The sequence below is a fragment of the Cotesia glomerata genome, linkage group LG7 (assembly GCF_020080835.1).
Source record: "Cotesia glomerata isolate CgM1 linkage group LG7, MPM_Cglom_v2.3, whole genome shotgun sequence".
Lineage (NCBI taxonomy): Eukaryota > Metazoa > Arthropoda > Insecta > Hymenoptera > Braconidae > Cotesia > Cotesia glomerata.
In genome coordinates this window covers 22,858,363-22,878,491 of record NC_058164.1, presented here as the reverse complement: position 1 = coordinate 22,878,491, position 20,129 = coordinate 22,858,363, and the positions used below count along the sequence as shown (strand labels likewise).

At 31.1% G+C, this 20,129-nt stretch overlaps 2 protein-coding genes across 5 annotated transcripts in view; one reads left to right on the top strand and one right to left on the bottom strand.

The window, feature by feature from the left end:
• LOC123269817 (apyrase-like) overlaps positions 1-20,129 on the bottom strand; it is a 54,350-nt gene that overhangs the window by 8,049 nt on the left and 26,172 nt on the right. Inside the window, exons 1-4 of one of the 4 annotated variants that reach the window (XM_044735668.1) lie at positions 3,954-4,263; positions 2,075-2,244; positions 1,481-1,706; positions 1,277-1,393 (exon numbers count right to left, since the gene is read on the bottom strand). In XM_044735668.1, coding sequence (XP_044591603.1) covers positions 1,277-1,393; positions 1,481-1,706; positions 2,075-2,205 — 474 coding nt within the window. In that variant the 5' untranslated portion in view covers positions 2,206-2,244; positions 3,954-4,263. Of the gene's footprint in view, positions 1-1,276; positions 1,394-1,480; positions 1,707-2,074; positions 2,245-3,414; positions 3,440-3,643; positions 3,667-3,953; positions 4,264-20,129 lie in introns of those variants that run through there. The other 3 variants (XM_044735670.1, XM_044735669.1, XM_044735667.1) reach the window with 3 other exon arrangements.
• LOC123269815 (protein 5NUC-like) lies at positions 6,363-11,580 on the top strand. Its single transcript, XM_044735665.1, has 7 exons — positions 6,363-6,804; positions 6,877-7,108; positions 7,276-8,043; positions 8,112-8,216; positions 9,165-9,332; positions 9,403-9,598; positions 11,350-11,580. The coding sequence occupies exons 1-7, from the start codon at positions 6,695-6,697 to the stop codon at positions 11,529-11,531; spliced, it is 1,761 nt and encodes a 586-aa protein (XP_044591600.1). The 5' UTR covers positions 6,363-6,694; the 3' UTR covers positions 11,532-11,580.

Sequence of the window (20,129 nt, the reverse complement as noted above, 5' to 3'; positions counted from 1 at the left end):
TCATGATGAATTTGAAACAAATTGTATATGAAACTTAATTTTTTTAATCTATAAAAAAATATTCGTAGCCAATGATATTGGAATTTTTAGTTTAATTTATACTGACTCATAATTTACGATTCTTAAACTTCTATCTGGATAAATTTTTTGGAGTAAAAGAACACAAAATATTTCGAAATTCATCATGAATTTCACGGCGAATTCCAGCTGAATTTCACGATAAATTTCAAAATATTATTTTGCATATTGTGTTCTTTTACTCCAAAAAATATATCCAAATAGAAGTTTCAGAATCGTAAATTATAAGTCAGTATAAATTAAACTAAAAATTCCAATATAATTGATTGTGAATATTTTTTTATAGATTAAAAAAATTAAGTTTCATACACAATTTGTTTCAAATTCATATTTGTTTCACAATCTGAAGTTCATCCGGAAATTCACCATAAACCAAAATTTTTTTTGTACGGGGTAAAAAAATATATTTGTCTGATAAATTTGTCTTTAAACAATTTTTGGCCTCTAAAATTGTCTCGGTGATGATTAATAAAAAAATGAAATGTGATGTGTACTGCGACCTAGATTATACAATTATGATTAAAATGAGCCTTTACAAACCTTATTAATCACGCCGACTCTTTCATATAATTAACGACATTAATATTAATCAGTTAATCAAAAATCGACCTGCAGCCGATTGAGTCAAGTGACGACTTATTATACGCGGAATTTCTAGAGTTTTTTAACTGCCTAATTTATTTTACTCAAAAAAAATTATAAAATATCCTTTCTCAATACTTATAACATTAATTACAACAATTACTCGAATTTTTCAAGTTGCCTTTTGTTTATTCAGCATTTTTTTAATGCAACTAATTATTTAACATCTAAAAAGTTTTGCTTACTTTTAGGACAGTCAAATTCAAAATTATAAATCAATTTATCCAATAAATTCGTCTATAAGAAATTTATCGCTTCTAAAATCATCGCGTTGATGAATAACAAAAAAATTAAATTGTTCATTTTTTAAAATAACGTATATCGCGACCTAGATCGTGAAATTTCGAGTGAAATGAGCCCTTATAACTCTTATCTATCACCACTTCTTTATATAATTAACGGCATTAATATTTTATTAATCGATTAATCAAAAATCGACCTGCGGCTGATCAAGTCGTGCAGTAGCTCATTTTACGGGGAATTTCTAGAGCTTTTCAGCTACCTTATTCATTTAATTAAAAAAAGTAATAATATTTGAGATTTTTTAGATTTTTACCTGCATCGTCGGCTCATCGCTCATATCAATGTTAGTAATGACAACAGGTGCTTTTATATTTTTTAGAAAAGGAACCAATCCTGCGATACCATCATCAAATTCGTGGTTTCCTATCGTCTTAACATTTTTAATAATTGTTATCATTTTTGTCAGTACAATAATATCATGTTGTTAATTGATTTTCACAAAAAAATCAGATTTTACCAAGACATCCCAGGGTACCATATTGAAAAAAGTGACAGTGACATTCCACCGATGTAAGTTGTACCACAGCGTCCCCTGGTAGTGATCTCCGGCATTAAGAAGAATAGCGTTTGGCCTCTCTTTGAACAATCGTTTAGCTGCAGTAAAAACTCTTGGCAGCCCGCCGACACATATCGCACCTCTTTTTCGCTCGCATGCACTTGCGGTGGGGCTCACTTCTTCAAATCTGTTAATTACGGGCAATAAAAACTAGTCTGCTGTATTAAGAGCAATAAAAATTTTTTAAATTGATCTGCTAGACTAGCTGTTGAACGCACAACAATAATCACTGAAGTATCATGCATTGACATTAATTATGGATTCTCAAGTGTCGCGGTCACGCTAACATATGATGTAATAAATAATTTATCCTCACAATATTCAATCAACGAAATCTTGATGAGGCCAGAAGATATAAATCCTTGACAGACTTTTTTTTTTTATTTTTTAAGGAAGTATTTATTAATGAGAAAAAATTTTTTACTAAAATTTATTAAATACCATAAATGCAAGAATATAGATTTTTTATTTTTGAGTTTTAAAATAAAAAGTTACCTAGCGTGAAAATCATTGATATGAACAATAGAAAGTTCAAATAGATCTGTCCTTCCTGGGTACATTAATCCTCGACCTGTTAATCCACTAGTACATTTAATTGCGATAAGAATCAGTAATTGTTTGATCATTTTCTTCTGTTACTACTTTTGTGATATGATTTTCTCAACCTATAACAAATTAATTTAATATTGAGAATTTATTGTAACAAATAAGTTGTTTGACGACTAAATATGATTTAAATGATGATTAAAGTTTAATTATCATACACACTTTAATTGGAATAAATTAATAGCAATTTATTGTTAATTATTAGACAGAAAAATAATTAATCTCATTCAAGAGAAATATTTTTGAATTAAAAAAACTCGTAAGAAAGCCTATTTTTTGCTTTAAGATTTTTTTTTGGTTTCTAAATTTTTTCTTATAAATCTATTTATGCTTGGTTCAAAAATATTTAATTCAAAAATCTAAATCTCAAACCAACAAACATATTTTCTTGGGATAAATAAAAATTTAAACACCTGATGATGCCTCAGCAAATAACAACCGTATTACTGATGACATTCGCCATTTTTTTTCGGTTAGTTCTAAGCTCTTATTCTTTACATCAGAAGAGCGTCTTTGCATTTAATTACTATTGTAATGCATAAATAAATACAGTTTTTTATTAGAACGAAATCCAATATAATTAATAGCTACTGGGTGTAGAGATTTATCCAACGAACGTATGAAATTGAAAATTTTTATTTACTAGATAAACTAAAAGTGTCTGTCGTTGATAATTTAATCATAAAATATTCAAGATATCAAATAACGATTAGTTTCTTATAGTTGAAAAATTTTTTATTAAATAAAACGATCCTAACATTACAGAAAAATTATTTTTATAGAAGAAAAATAATCTACTGTGTATAATTGTGCCTACATGCAATCTCTAATATTTGTAAACAAAAATTTTTATAAATAAAAAAATGCATTTGATTTTATACTCAGGATTTAATATGAGTATCGTAGAAAATTAACTAGTTAATAATAAAAAAATATACAGATGAATTTTCTAAACAAGTTAAATAATAGCCTGTTTAAAAAAATGGGGTATTCTTAAGAGCAGTCAGTATTATCTTGAATCAATTTTACCGGCCTCAAGCTAAATAGAAAAAAATACTTGGTTCAAATATATAAGTACCTCCTTCAAAACAATCAATTACTCGGTTGAAGAATAAAATTCTTCAATGTAGATTTTTGTTAATCTCAATCTGAGAGTTGTAATTTTCTTTAGAAGATGTAAATATTGTATAACAAGGATAAACTTTTGAAGAAAAATACTCAATTAATACTTAAACTAATTTGATTTTTTCTGTATACTTTTTTTTATAATCAAACGATTCACTATCAAATAGAAATTGAATGAAATCAACGAGTAACAATTTAAAGGAAAGTCATCACTTAATGTAATTGAGCAAAGTAATTAATTAATAAAACAATTATTATTGATATTAAAATAACCTATTTTACGATCATTCCGTAAAACAATAAAAAAAAGATCAATTTTTTTAAAATAGCTACATTCAAATAGATAACCACATCATATATTTTTTATTACCAATTAAATCATACGAAAGACTACTGTTATCAAATAATTTTACGCGACCGGCGGATAAGAGTCACTGAATTTAAATATTCTGAAGATAAAAAAATACATACTTCTACACGAGAAAATAATTCTAAGCTTGTTGCGTAACGTCATTTGTAATAATTGATATAATTTTTCTAATGACAGCACCAATTATTTTTTTCTCTTGAAAGAAAAACTGGAAATAAGATACAAGTGTTTTTAAAAATACATTTTTTAGTTGACGTAAAAAATATATCTTACCTGATAGGAGCGCGCAAAAGCACTAATTGGGAATATGCGGCGTGTGATATGCACTATACTGCAGTTGATTTAGTTTATCGTTCAGTAACTTTAGTAAGAAGTGTTAACTACCTCTTGAATAGTCGGTCATATTTGTACATTAATATTTATTTAAGAGCTTTTGATTATTCATTTATGTTTGCAAAAACACTTGAAAGAATTGCATTTTTAATTATCAATCATACGAGTAATCTGATGCGCCTCTACATATATATTTAGCGATAATTGATAAAGATAACGAATTAATTATTTTATTGATTAAGTTGTGATATTCCATTGTTAATTATGTAATTATTGTTTAGATTAATTGACAAATAATTTTTTTTTTATTAAAAAATTGTTTTGATAAATTTCAAATTTCCTGAAAATTGATATTTTGTTAGATTTAAAATTGTCGAATGGAAAAATTAAAAAAAATTTTTTTGATCAAAATTTTCATTTTTTTTTTTCGTAAGAATTAACATTATATTTCTTAAGGATTATATTTCCTATTTGTACTTTGATATGATAGCATAACAAATACATTAGGTGGAAAATATAAGATAGTAATCTTAAAATCTTAATTACGTCCAGAAAATGTAAATAACTTCAAATTTGGCCACAGGATAAGATATTAATATGTTGATAATTTAAGTGTAGGATTTTATATAATAATCTTTTCACTTATTTATTACCATAATTTTTTTTTGTATTTCATTACGTCATTTTATTTATTTTTACAGCAGATTTTCGAATCCTAAAGAAGTAATTGAATGAAAAAAAAATTATAGCATCAATTTTTTGAGAATTTTTCATCATTGGTAAAGTGATACACATTTGCGTAAAATATTGTAAAAATTATATTTTTTTTATAATCAACTACTTAACGCTCACATATACAATTTTTCATAAAAAAACTTGAAGATTTGTCTAATTTTTTAGAGAAAATTATTCGCAAAATTCCAAAATTTTAAAATCAAATCGTAAAAACAGATCAAAGTTTGAGGTTTAATTACATGAAAACTGCTTCTGAAGAAAATTTTTAGTTTCACTTTTTTTATAGGTCATTTAATTTCCTTCCCGTTTGGGAAGGATAAATAACAAATAAAATAACAGATAAATAACAAATAAAATTTATGGTTTGAATTTACTTCGCTTGATAGTATCAACGTTTCATAAAAAAAAAAAAAAAAAAAAAAAATCTGGTCGAACAAAAAAATAAAAAATTGCGATAATCTGCCTTTTAATATAAATATGGCCTTAATTTTTTACAATATTTTTTTTTCGTCTTTCTAAATCATATTTCTGGCATATTTTTGAAAAAAATTATACAATTTTTGATTCAGTCACAATTTTTTTGACGGAAAACGACGAAAATATTTCTAATAAAAAATAAATAATTTTGTCACAAAAAATAAAAGTAAAAAATGAAATTTTCCGACAATTTAATTTTGTATAACCAACGATAGATGTAGCCAACGTTTGAGATAATTACCAACAATCAAACTGTAAATCAATGAAAAAATATTAACATATATAATTATTAATAAATTAATTTTTGTTGCATTTCCATTCCATGTAATATTTTACATCAATTTATTACTTTGACATTATATCCTGTTAGTGTTATTGATAGCTTATAAATATTTGCATTAGATTGTCATTAACATATGTTAATTTTGTCGATTAATCATTGATAGAAAAAAAAATTATAGTAAAACAAATTTAAATTCACTCAAATCTAAAACTTGTTTTTTATTATTAAATTTTTAGTTTTTACTACAAAAATTAATAATTTGTTTATTAAAAAAAAATCATGAAAAGCTTTAAAATTATTATAAATAATTTTCTCAGAATTATTTGATAAAAGAAAATACCTAAGCATAAATTTTTTCGGTTACGTAGACAAAGAAAAGAACAATAAATAAATATTAATTATTGTACGGTAATGCCGGAGATAATATTTATTTAAGAATATCCGTCACTAATTGCGAGCTGAAAAAACAATAATTTGAAATGTAGACTGAATAAAGGAATACAGTAATTAGTCGAGTATCTTGGGACGGAGTACATCAGATTTAAGAACCGATGCGGATGAACAATAACTAAAGTCCCAGGACACGAAGGATCAAAAGTGCTGACCGAAAAATTTACAATGAGAATACCTTAAGAGGTTAGGGTCATGTGGGGCAAGAGTCTGCAGTGGGTAAGAGTACGCAAACCCATTCATTTGAGTCCCAAATACATGGGATTGCGCACTCTTATCCACTGAACACATTTGCCACACATGACTCTACTAAATTTTGTCGCAAGGGAGCGATTGATATGTTTTAACATTATACATTTAAATATATATGTGTAAGTGTATATTCAAGCAGTAGGATAGTAGTGAAACATCGGAGGAGTGTAAGGTCGGTTTAAATTCATCCAAACGGCAGTCGATCCACGTCGCTTGAATAGTGTGCATACTCGATAATTTTATAAGCTCACTACAGCTCAGTATTAAGTGTAATTAGTAACGCGAAGAGTAAACAACAATAGGTGATTGTAGAGAAAAAAGACTCGTGTTTTATCGCTATGATAACTTATTACGTTTTGTTTATCGTAAATATGCGATAACTTGTTAACACACAAGGATATTTAATTATTTAGCTAATTATTGTTAAATTGCCTTCGGCAGAACTGTAACTAATTTCGAAGAGTGTAACACTATTTTTTGAACGATGTTTCTCGGTTTTTTTGTATGGTTTAGCATTTCTTTGAGTGTCAGCGCGGGACCGGTGAAGCAAGAATGGAAATTGCAGATTGTGCATACTAACGATATGCACTCGAGGTAATTGTTGAATAGATAAATTAATAATATATTTGTGTTAATTTTATTCATTAAGTTTTTATTGATAAGTAGATTTGAGGAAACTTCTGCATTATCCACACGATGCTTGCCGAAAGACAGGGAAAGCGGGCATTGTTACGGAGGGTTCGCGCGGCTAGTGACACTAGTGCGGAAAGCGAAGAATTCCAGCACGCCGACGCTGTTTCTGAACGCCGGAGACACCTACCAGGGCTCGGTGTACTACACGGTTCACAAGTGGAAGATCGTCGCCAAGTTTCTGAACCTGTTGATGCCAGACGCAATCGTGAGTAGTTGAGTGAATATTATTGACAGCATGTTCAAGTGGATTTACCGGAGGAGTGAATCTGATGTAAGAGTGAATGTAAATGAATGTGGGTTGTTTGTGCGGCTGTTTTCATGGGTAAACAACTGCGGAATACGAGAGGATAGTAACGGTGATATTGTTTTCAGTCGTTGGGGAACCATGAGTTTGACGATGGGCCCGAGGGCCTGGTGCCGTTTGTGAATGCAGCAGAGTTCCCGATTGTTACGAGTAACATCGATCTCACTGGAGAACCGGAACTGGCAGCTGCGACGAACCTGATTAACAGCACTGTGCTTGAGGTTGATGGCAAAAGGATTGGTATTATAGGGTACCTCACACCCGAGACGAAGGTAATCTCCTCACCAGGTAAGGTCGTCTTCCTTGATGAGGTCCAGTCCGTCAGGCGGGAAGTTGACAAACTGAGAGCCAACAACGTCACAATAATAATAGCGCTTGGTCACTCGGGCTTCGATATAGACAAAAAAATAGCCGCTGAAGTAGACGGCGTCGACTTGGTAATCGGTGGCCATACTAACACTTTCCTCTACACTGGAAGAAAGCCTGACTTGGAGGCACCAGAGGGACTCTACCCCACGGAGATTCTTCAGAAAAATGGACGCAAGGTCTACGTCGTCCAAGCATACGCCTACACAAAGTATCTCGGGAATTTATCGGTTACTTTCGACGCCGATGGTGAAGTTACTAACATTATCGGCAACCCTATTCTGGTCACAAACGACATCGAACAAGCGTCTGATATTCTTCAAGAACTAGAGCTGTGGAAAAAGGAAACAGAAAACTTTACACGCATGGAAGTCGGGTTCTCAAAAGTCCTGTTAGATGGCAATGATAAGAATTGTCGTCGTCGTGAATGCAACCTCGGTAATGTCGTTGTTGACGCGATGGTTGAATACGTATGTACTATTATTTATTTTTATTAGTAAATTGAACACTTATTAATGAATTATTAATTCACCGACAGAACGCCAGAGAATACGCCGGTCAAGAAGGATGGACCGATGCAGCTGTTGCCATTCACAACAGTGGCTCCGTAAGAACTTCGATAAACAAATCACCTGACGCACCAGTACGTAATTTGATACTTGTTCCTTATAACAATTCCTTCTCAGCGCAAGTTTTTTTAAGCTATTGCATAGCTTCTATCGCGGGCCTTGAGCGTGGGGACCGAATCCAGAAATTCCGTAACGAAAAAAACCTAACACCCCCCACTCCGACCGGCACAGCGGTGATACTTTTTAGTTTTTCCATCTATCGATAAATACCAAAACTTTTAATGACTTTTTGAAATATCACGCTTGTCTAGGTTTATCGGTTAATAGGTATTTATCATCTATGTACAACAGTGAATATCTGTACTCGTATAATTTGTGTACAAAGTGTTTTAAATATGAATAAACAAAGTGCATTTATTAATGAAGAAAGTCACGAAAAAATAGTGAAAGAAAATGAGTTAGTACTCTATATACATTCATTTTATTATTATTATCACAAATGCAGTATTATTTTTTGTTTTGTTAATTTATATATAATACTGCTATAAAGATAACCAAAATTTTTGATATTAAAATAAGCGATATTAAAAGTAGCCCTCTTTTATATATACACACACACACACATATAGTTTAAATTCTCAATTTTGATTCTCAATATGTATGTATATATTTATATGTGTAAATTCATTCTTCATTATGTATATAACAGAAACCATTAAACCAAGCACGTGTACTATTTAGTACCTTTGTTTTTTTTTTTGAACAATATTAACTTCTCATTTATTTAATAGAAGAACAAAATCTGTTTTCTTATCGGTCACCACGCTCGAAAAGTGTAACTTGAATTAATATCAAAGAAAAAAAAAACCAAAGGAAAAAAATACTGCATAAATAAAATAAATAAATAATTACAATTACATAAGTTGATAAAAAACGCTATGCAATAGCTTTACCGCGGCAGTCCCCGAGTGCCACACGTCTTTTTTTTTTTTTTTTAATTAATATTCACTAATTGCTTTCAGATAACAGTTAGTGACATAATTGCAGTATTGCCTTTCAATAATGCAGTAGGAAAAGTACAGGTTACAGGAAAAGTTATTATCGATATGCTCGAGCACAGTGTTCATACGCTTGAACCAAACGACACTAGTAACCTCTCTGGGCGGTTTTTACACTTTTCGGGCTTACAGGTAGTGACAATTCATAGTTTTCAGCAATACATACAATATTTATTGACTAACGACCGATTTTTATCCTCAGGTCGTCTATAATTTGTTCAAACCTCGTGGTTCAAGAGTAGTGCGTAACTCAGTATTAATACGTTGCTCAAAATGTCGAATTCCGCAGTACTATAAACTACGAGAAGATGAAACATACACAGTATTAATATCAGATTTTATTTATCATGGTGGAGATGGTTACGATATGTTGGACAAATTAACGTGGGAGCCTATTGGTAATTAATTAATCTGTAAAAATATCCTTGATCGTTAAATCGTTTGCGTAATTATTCATGAAAAAAATAAGTTGTTTATTTTTGAAAGTTACCTGCATCGCGACCTAGTTTATGAAATCTCGAGTGGAATGAGCTCATGCAACCTATATTAATCACAATTCTTTCATATAATTAACGACATTAATATTATATTAATCAATTAATCAAAAATCGACCTGCAGCCGATTGAGTCGAGTGACGAGTCATTTTACTTGGAATTTCTAGAGCTTTTTAACTGCCTGATTTATTTTATTCGAAAATAGAATATTACACTATTAGGGCAGAAAGTTTGAGATTTCTGCACTGCGCGACATGATACCCGAGGCGTAGCCGAGGGTATCACAGCGCGCAGTTCAGAGCTCTCAAACTTCTGCCCGTGTAGTGTATACTATTTTTATTTATAGCCGGTCGAAAGTACGTAAAATATTTCATGTACTGTATCGAAAAAAAATTGATGCCTGCCCCCGACATTTGCGGCACGAGCGAAGCGAGTGCTGCTGGTCGGAGGGGGGGGGGGCAGGCATTAAATAAAAAAAAATTAATGTAAAATCAAATAAAAAATAATTAACAAACATTTTTTTTGAAAAATTTTTAGATTAAATAAAACCGAAATTTCTTGAATTCAACAAACATAATAAAGATTATTCTCGGTTAAAAATATAAAAAACGAGCATATTATCTGAAAATTAACAATAATTAATAAAAATCAAATTAAATTGTTGTTACTGCGTACATTTTTCTAAATAATTCATTAATTAAATAAAGTTGATCCATTTTACACACGTCACTGTCAAACTGAATTTCAGTACAGTACAACCTGATTATAAGTTACATCGGATGATCTACTCATTCTTACGACAGTTATTTTTTTATCTATATCTCTATCTATGTATGAAATATTTCATGTAAGTAGAAGAAAGAAAGAAATATAACCAAGTTGTATTGTACCATCAATCGTAAATAATCAGTGTAAACAAAACATAGTTAGTAACAAATGACTAATGTCAGTCGCGGTAGCGAAAGCATTTGCTCCCACTGTTATAGAAGGCGAATGTGTAGCTTAATTAATGCATGAATCTTTAACTTTCTGCCTCGAAATAGGTGCAAAATATGCGTACTTTCGACCGAGGTATAAAGAAAAATTATAAAATATAATTTCTCAATACTTATAACATTAATTACAACAATTACTCGAATTTTTCAAGTTGGTTTTTGTTTATTCAACATTTTTTTAATGCAACTAATAATTTAACATCTAGAAAGTTTTAGTTACTCTTAAGACAGTCAAATTCAGAATTATAAGTCAATTTATCCAATAAGTTCGTCTTTAAAAAATGTATCGCTTTTAAAATCATTGCGTTGATGAATAACAAAAAAATTCAAATGTTCATTTTTTTAAATAACGTGTATCGCGACCTAGATCGTGAAATTCCGAGTAAAGTAAGCCTTTACAACCCTCATCTATCAACACTTCTTTATATAATTAACGGCATTAATATTTTATTAATCGATTAATCAAAAATCGACCTGCGGCCGATCAAGTCGTGTGGTAGCTCATTTCACGGGGAATTTATAGAGATTTTCAGCTACTTTATTAATTTTAATCACAATCGATTACGCTTTCTATATTTCTAAGAAAATGTAACATTGTTACGATTATTTAGACTTTAAGGTATTAATTAATTTAATTTTTTGTTTTTTATCAAAATTAGGGGTTACAACAGATCAAATCCTTACCGATTACATAAAAAGACGGAGTCCAATCCACGCAGGAGTTGAATGGAGGATAAGTTTCATTAAACCAAGTGAAAACCTTAGTGGCAGTGCACACCGCATCTACACGCAAAAAATGTTGATACTGCCAATTGTATTAATTTTATGGTTCTTTAGATAATTTCAGTATTTTAATAAAAAAATACCACATTTAAAATTTTGACATAAAATATTAAGTCGATTTATAATTAATTTTTTACCTTTACGATGGAAAGTACTGCACATAAATTTTTCTTTTTGTGTATGACTAATGACTACACAGAAAAAAAGTTTCACTTGAGCCAAGAAAATATTTTTCTTCCTAATCATTTTCTTGAGCGAGAAAAAAATTTTTTTGACACAAGAAATTTCACTTATTCCAACAAAATTAAGTCTCTTGCTTTAAGAAATACGTATCTTGATCCAAGAAAATTTATTTAAGTCAAGAAAATCTTCTTGTTTTGAGAAAATTCAGCCTCTTGCTCGAAAAAATTAAATATCTCGATAGAAGTAAATTTTCGTTAATATTTTTATTGATTAACAGATCAAATAATATTGAGTCATTTTTTTTCATTTAATATGTATAATTGCACGCTAAAATAATATAAAATGGGTATCAAATATTCAAGAGAAAAATTTTCTCAAGGTAAGAAAAATTTTTTTTTTCAGCTGAAGGAGGTGGCGCTGCTTCCCTAAAGTATCTAAAAATCTTAATCAAATATAAAAATTTATTGTATCAAGTATTTATGATAATTTGAATTAAGAAAAAATGACCAACCAAGAATAGAATTTCAAGAAAAATTTTTACTTCGGCCAACACAACTTCGGTCTTCCTTTAGTCACCCGAAAATATTCTTGATCCAAGAATTTTGTTCTCCAGTGAAGGAATTTTTCTTTCTGTGTAAATGTACTTTTAGAAATTTTATTTTTCTATGATAACGCTTAAATAAATTTTGTTAGGATGTAATAAAGTGCTTTGAAATTTATTTAAGAAGTAATTAAGAAAAGTTTATAAGAATACATTTTGCACGCTTCATTATTATCACAACCCGGAAAAAAATGATCAGGACTGATCAGACCTGTTCATATCTGATCAGGCCTGAAATCCGACCTGATCAGACCTGTCCATGCATGTTCATGTCTGAACCGTTAAATACGCTCAGACCTGATCAGACCTGTCCATGCCTGCTCATGTGTGAAGTGTTAAATACGCTCAGACCTGATCAAACCTGATCAAGCCTGTTCATGCCTGCTCATGTCTGTTCATGCCTGTTCATGTATGAAGCATTAAATACGCTCAGATCTGATCAGATCTGATCAAGCCTGTCCATGTCTGTTCATGTCTGAACCGTTAAATACGCTCAGACCTGATCAGACCTGTCCATGCCTGTTCATGTCTGAATCGTTAAATACGCTCAGACCTGATCAGACCTGTCCATGTCTGATCATGTCTGATCTAGCCTAAAATAGATAAGGATTAAAACTCCATATATCAGCTGACAAGAACTGTTCATGCATGATTTGCCCTCTTAAATGATATTTTAAGTCTGGAAGAAAAATTTTATCGAACTATAGACTGCAGTTCTATTTTTAAAATTAATTTGTTTCGTATGACGTATCAGTTTCTATCCCCTTATTAATTTTAAAAGTACAACTTTTATCAAAAATTTCGACTTATATAAGCATGAAGTTTTTAATTTTCCATGCCAAAACGATGATTTTTAACGATGAATTTTGACGCAATGACATAAAATTTTTTACTGTGCTCCATTGAATACGCGAAAAATAAGATTATTTAGTAAAAGTTTGAGTTTGATAGCGTGAAAATACCAAAATATATCAGTTGATATCGATAGGCGATAATAAGTCCTTTCAAGGTGTCTGTTATTATCTTAAGCTACGCCTTGGTCCATTGCAGTAGTGTCAAAGGCTGCTAAATTGTAGAACACACAAATAATTCTTCATTTCCTATACGTTTTAATTAAAAAAAACTTCAATTTTAAAAGAAAACAATAAAATTATAATTACGGAATAAACCTTGAAGAAATTTTTTTTTTACTTTACATAGAACCATATGTTAAAATCATATTAATGGAGCGGAAAAAATACATAGCCGTCCCAAATAAATCACTCTAATATACACAGTAAAAAATTTTGCGTCTATATACTGTTAAATCAACACAAAAAAGTGTTAAATATTTAACATAAAAATTTTTAACACAAAATTTTTTGACGCAATGACGCGAAATTTTTTACTGTGTATAATTAATTATTAATAATTAATAAATTAAGTATAGAACTCCGTTAACTATGAGGATAAGTCATGTATAAAATTTAAATTACTTAAAGTAGTTTGAAAGGTACGCTAGAGTTAAGACAAGTCATTGGGTCAACAGGTAAAGTATCAGTCTGAAGAGCGCAACGTACATGGTTTGATTCCCCGTCGGCACCAATCTTTTTTATGGACCTGATCGAGTCAGACATGAACAGATCTGATCAGACATGAACATGCCTGGCCAGGTCTGATCCGGGTCATTTTTCATATCTGATCAGACCTGAAGACTCATGCCTGTTATATCTGATCATTTTTTCCCGGGTTAATTTATACTTCACAAAGAATAAATTCAATTTCTGAAACTGTGAGAAATACAATGAGGGAATCGTTTTAGATATTTTTGTGTAGAGTTGGCATTTACATTAAGAATTATTTTTGAAAAAAAAGAAAAAAGACTCTTAGTGCCTAATTACTTGAGTAATATACATTTAACAAGGTCTCGAACCATAGAGGAAAGTATAAAGAAAAGTCATTAGGTTTTTCGCAGAGATTGTTGTTACTTGGGAAATGGGTATATTCTGGCTTTCCAACTTTTGCAATTGTTTTATCATCAATCTTCGCGCCATACTCACACTAAATTGCGTTAACAGATTGATGTCAATTTAACGTCAATATTTAAAAAGTCTATACCCTGATAGCCACAGTTTCAGACCAACCAAGTTGGTGTCAGATAGTTGCCACCAATTTAGCGACAACTTGCGGTCAACTTCCGAATTTGTAACTGTTGGTGTCAAGTTGGCTACAAGTTTCTGAGAAAAACAAGACCAATCTACTGTCGCAATATGTCGCCAAATTTCTTGAGAAACTTGTCGTCAACTTGGTGCGAAAGAGTTTCGAAAGCAATTTTTGCCGACAACTTGGTGTCAACTTGGTGAACAACCGAGTTCATTTCCAAGACTTGCCGTCAACTTGATGACAAGTTGCGGCAGTAAATCGACGGAAAGTTGCGACCAACTTGGCTATCAGGGTAACCCTGATAGCCACAGTTTCAGACCAACCAAGTTGGTGTCAGATAGTTGCCACCAACTTAGCGACAACTTGCGGTCAACTTCCGAATTTGTAACTGTTGGCGCCAAGTTGGCTACAAGTTTCTGAGAAAAAAGAGACCAATCTACTGCCGCAATATGTCGCCAAATTTCTTGAGAAACTTATCGTCAACTTGGTATGAAAAAGTTTCAGAGCAACTTTTGCCGACAACTTGGTGAACAAGTTGACACCAACCGAGTTACTTTCCAAGAGTTGCCGCCAAGTTGGTGACAAGTTGCGGCAGTAGATTGACAGAAAGTTGCGGCCAACTTGGCTATCAGGGAAGTTTGTAGTAAAGTCAACTTCTAATTGACACTATTTGGATATAATTTTTGCACTGCAACTTTATAAAAGATCGTCTTTTTATCAATTTCTGTCTCCTTACCGACTGAAAACTGTTCTACTCAACAACGATAAGCATATTCCCTCTATTTTCCGCAGTCATTATGTGTTCATATATTTTTGTACCCTGATAGCCACCTTACCTATAACTTACTGTCAATCTACGTCCACAATTTGAAGCAAGCTTGGCGGAAAGAGTTGGCAAAGCAAGCGATTACCTATTAGTTACCTATAACTTACTCTGCAAATAGACGTCAAAACTTGCTGTACAAGTATTTCCGTCAAATTGTAGTAAAGCTGAAAGGAAATTTAACTACAAGTTTAGTTGTAAACTTGTATTTAAGTTGCGGCCGTAGATTTCCGTCAATTTGCTTATAACTTTTGTTGAGTGAAGAATTACCGCCAACTTCATGTATAAATTAACCGCAACTGCTAGAAGTCACCCAGATAGCCATTGCAACCGTAAATCTCCAGCTTTTAGAACAGCAACTTACTATCAATGTACTGCCGGAAGGTGGCATTAAATAGACCGTAAAAATTGTTAGTAAAGTTTGCCGACGATTTGTTTGTAAATTGATAGTAAATTTTTGTTTATTAAATATATATAATATAACTCATTTTTACCGATAGATATGGTAACTTGCCGCTCATTGATAGAAAAGTATTTTTACTTTTCATCAGCAAGACTCAAAATTTTAGCTGCTAAATGGCGGGAAATTCATTAAATTAAAAAAATTTTAGATATTATTTTAATAAAATACAAATAAACTTTATTTTTTTGTTATGTTATTAATAATAATCATATTCATAAGGTTTTTTTTTGTTTTTGGTAACATTAATCACAATTAAATAGTCGAGTGATGTCAGCCTATGAATCGCTCATATCATGTTCCTCGGGTGGAGTGTTTTCGTTGCCCTGAGTCTCGTTAGTATTTTCAGGACGACGTTCGTAAGCACGCTCGTAAAAATCAGCTGAAATTTTTTTTTTTTCGTTTAATTTGGCGAGGAGTTTCTTTCGATCCGTCCTCCAGTGACTTTTTGCGAGCATTTACTCGATTTGCTGCTGCTTTTAATGCTGCTGACATAGCGTTGGCATAATCCTTTATTGTCGCTTCAGGAAACATTAATTTGAAGATATCTGAAAAGTAAATAATCATAATATTAATAGAATAAAAAGTCAAATATTTGTTGAAGGTAAGATAGTTAGAACTATGCATGAATAATAATTTTATTATTTTTTTGTCAAAAAATATTGAAAAACCTACGACATAACTCGTGGTCAAGCCTCTTCCCCAATAACGTAATCTTTTTAGTCTCACTTTCAAATGAATAATTAATTTTAGTGAGGAGCTCTTCAGTGAAAAGAAAGTTATATTTTAGTACGTATCGTACATTTTCGCGATAAGTTGCTGATCCACGAAAATTTAATATATAATTTTCCTGTAAAAATATATAATTACTTTATTTCCAATTTCATTAGTATTATTGTGTTCTTAAAACCGATAGACTTTGAACCAAAAGGATGTATGTAAATTTAACAAATGTATCGTCATTTTTTTCAAAGGAATATTTCATTTTATCAGCCAACACCGAGAGTATTGTTGTCATAAATTATTTATCAAAACGTTTTTCGGCTAAAAAGAGAATTTTATAAATTATTATGAGCTTCTATGTTCTCAAAAACGATACTTTTAAATCGTATATGTCTTTACGACAATAATTGTGGTAATTTAAAGGTAAAAGAGCGTTGAAAGTTGGAACTTTGCATGCTTCCATTGAGTCATTGGAAAACGCGAATGAAATGTGACAGTTGATTTTAAAAATTAAAATCACATTTTGTTCACACACGTCCTTTTGTTTATTGTAATAAGATATTTCATTCAACTTGTTGATTATACTTACGAGAATTAGACTATGCTCCTTAGGAGTATCCTCATAGAGATCAATATCTTCTTGTGTCCTGAATGGTACAAATGCTGGCTTGATGAAGCTCTTCATTCCTCCTACATTGCCTTTCAACGCGTCAACAGTGGTATTAAGTTCCCTGAAACATCATTAATTTTAAGTAGAAGAGCGGTGAAAAGTACATAATACAGAATTTTTAAGTTTCTAATTTCATACCTCATAATATTATGCTGTACTTCATTTTTAGTAATGAAAAAATTTTAAAAATTGACTAAAATCTAATTCATTTTGCAGGATTCGCGTTATATATGCGTGAAATGAAATTTATGGAACGTCAGTGAACTATATTAATATATAACTTACTTTAAAAATGTATCGTATGATTCTAGTTTAGCTTCAATTCTCCTGGAAAAATGAAACATTAATTATTTAACAAATACAGTTGTGATAATGAGTACAAAAATTGAATGGTAATAATGTATAAGATAACTTACTGCATTCCCTGATCCATCGAATTAATTTTGGCAAGAACCTCTTCTAATATCTTATTACATTTGATTAGCAATGGATTGTGATTGGCATTAGATTGTGTTTTGACTATCACTGGTTTCAGAGTTTTTAATTTTCCTGAAGGCGGCAAAGGGTTTTGAGCTTGAGGAGTAACATCAAATGAACTTTCTAAAGCATTCATAGCATCCGAACTAATTTGAAATGGTCTTGTCATGTTCTGCTCCACAATATAAAATATTGTTGCACAATATAAAATAATAATAAAAGATTTTTTGTTAAATGATTTTTCATTGGTGATTTTAAAGTTAATTTCTACATCATATAATTGATTATTTTATATATCAATATAATAATCATAAGAATCATATTAAAAAAATAAATAATACTAAGAATATACAAATAAATAAACTAACCTGAAATTGCTGATTCATTTTTTAATTGTAAATATCCGACAAAAAATTATTGAGTAAAGAATTAAAGGTAAAAAAATCGGAAATCGAAGAGTATTTTGTCTCCGATTTTCCAGTAATTTTTTACTGTCAACAGTTTACCAGTAAATTGCCTTTTATTTCCAGCAGCAAATTTATAGTAATTTACTGTTCGAATTCATCGCTAGTTGTCGCCGTGCTACAATCGTCGAACTTACCAGTAATTTACCATCACCTTAGCAGTAATATTGTACTAAGTAAATTTTTACTCAGTAAGTGTGGCTATCTGGGCAACTACTTACTGAGAAAGCGCTGGCTATCAGGGTATATTTAATACATGTCACTAAAATTATATTCTAACGAACAAATTTAATTTTTTGCATTATTCGGTGAAATGGTCAACATAAAAAAAAACTATTTAATATTTTTTTCTCACCTCCGGGCGGAAAGCGTCAATTTTCCTCCCGCTGCGCTAAATGAAAATGCTGCTTTCCGCCTCCGTCAAGGAGAAAAATAGTATACACATCACGGGCAGTAAATAAGAAAGCCTCAGATCACATGTTTATTGACCTCGGCTTCGCCTCGGACAACAATTACATGTGATCTGAGACATTTCTTATTTTACTGCCCTAGATGTGTAATATACTATTCTTTTTACCTCGGTCGAAAGTACGCATCTTTTGCACATATTTCGAGGCAGAAAGTTAAAGATTCGTGCATTAATTAAGCTACACATTCGCCCTCTATAACAGCGGGAGCATAAAATGCTTTCGTTACCGCGACTGACATTAGTCATTTGTTACTAACTTTGTTTTGCTTACGCTGATCATTTACGATTGATGTTACAATACAACTTGGTTATATTTCTTTCTTTTTTCTATTTACATGAAATATTTCATATATAGATAGAGATATAGATAAAGATTTAACTGTCGTAAGAGTGAGTAGATCATCCGATGTAACTTATAACCAGATTGTACTGTACTAAGATTTAGTTTGACAGTGACGTGTGTAAAATGGATCAACTTTATGTAATTAATGAATTATTTAGAAAAATGTACGCAGTAACAACAATTTAATTTGATTTTTATTAATTATTGTTAATTTTCAGATAATATGCTCGTTTTTTTAACTTCCCGCTAAGAAAATCGAAGATTTTCAAAAATCGGGAAGTTATTGTTTTCACCCCGTTTTGCAAAAATCGCGTTTTCATCAGATCTCGACGTTTGAAGATCACAGGAAGCTTCCCTGACTATCCCCGCGAGGTTGTCACGGTGTCTGTATGTATTTGTGTGTGTGTGTGTGTGTGTGTGTGTGTGTGTGTGTGTGTGTGTGTGTGTGTGTGTGTGTGTGTGTGTGTGTGTGAAAGTATGTGAACCGCTTATAACTTTTGAACGGCTTGATCGATTTCATCGCGGTTGGTGCCATTCGAAAGGGCTTGACCAAACTTAAATTTTGAAAACTATTTGGACTGATTCAGATCAATAGATTTTGAGAAATCTTAAAAAAACTGAAAAAAAAATTTTTTTCAAATGTGGTTTTTTTGGAATAACTTTTAAACGGCTTAAAGGTTCAATTCTAAAAACTAATCAGCTCTTAACCTCAAAAAACCACGTCAATCGCCACCAGTCCGGTCAAAATCGGTTGATTCGTTCGAGAAATATCGTGAACGAAAGAAAACCGAAAAAGTGTTTTTTCGGAATAACTCCAAAATTCCTAGCACGATCAATTCAAAATTTAAGCTTCTTTGTGAGGCTTAAAAAACTGCGTCGAATGCTTCTAACCGCGTAAAAATCGGTCTATTCATTCAAAAGTTATTGCGGTTTAAAAATTCAGGAAATAGTGTCTTATCAAATCTCTATCAGACTTTTGAGCTCGAAGTGCTTTAAAGCATAGAAAAGCAATCTCTTTGAGCTCGGAGAGCTCAAAATAACCCACAAATTTTATTTTTGAGCTCGAAGAGCTCAAAAACGTCATTGGTGCAATTTTAAGCGCCTAAGTATGGGATTAGCGGGAAGTTGCAGAGATGGTCTTCAGGGTCAACCGTTTTCCTAATTTTTTTATTTTTAACCGAGAATAATCTTTATTATGTTTGTTGAATTCAAGAAATTTCAGTTTTATTGAATCTATAAATGTTTCAAAAAAATGTTTTTTAATTATTTTTTATTTGATTTTACATTAAAATTTTTTTATT

Bases quoted from the DNA above. Each gene is read 5' to 3' on its own strand.
- LOC123269815 (XM_044735665.1), top strand. From the start codon at position 6,695: ATGTTTCTCGGTTTTTTTGTATGGTTTAGCATTTCTTTGAGTGTCAGC. The intron at 7,109-7,275 runs GTGAGTAGTTGA...TATTGTTTTCAG, and splicing joins TGTTGATGCCAGACGCAATC to TCGTTGGGGAACCATGAGTT. The intron at 8,217-9,164 runs GTACGTAATTTG...AATTGCTTTCAG, and splicing joins ACAAATCACCTGACGCACCA to ATAACAGTTAGTGACATAAT.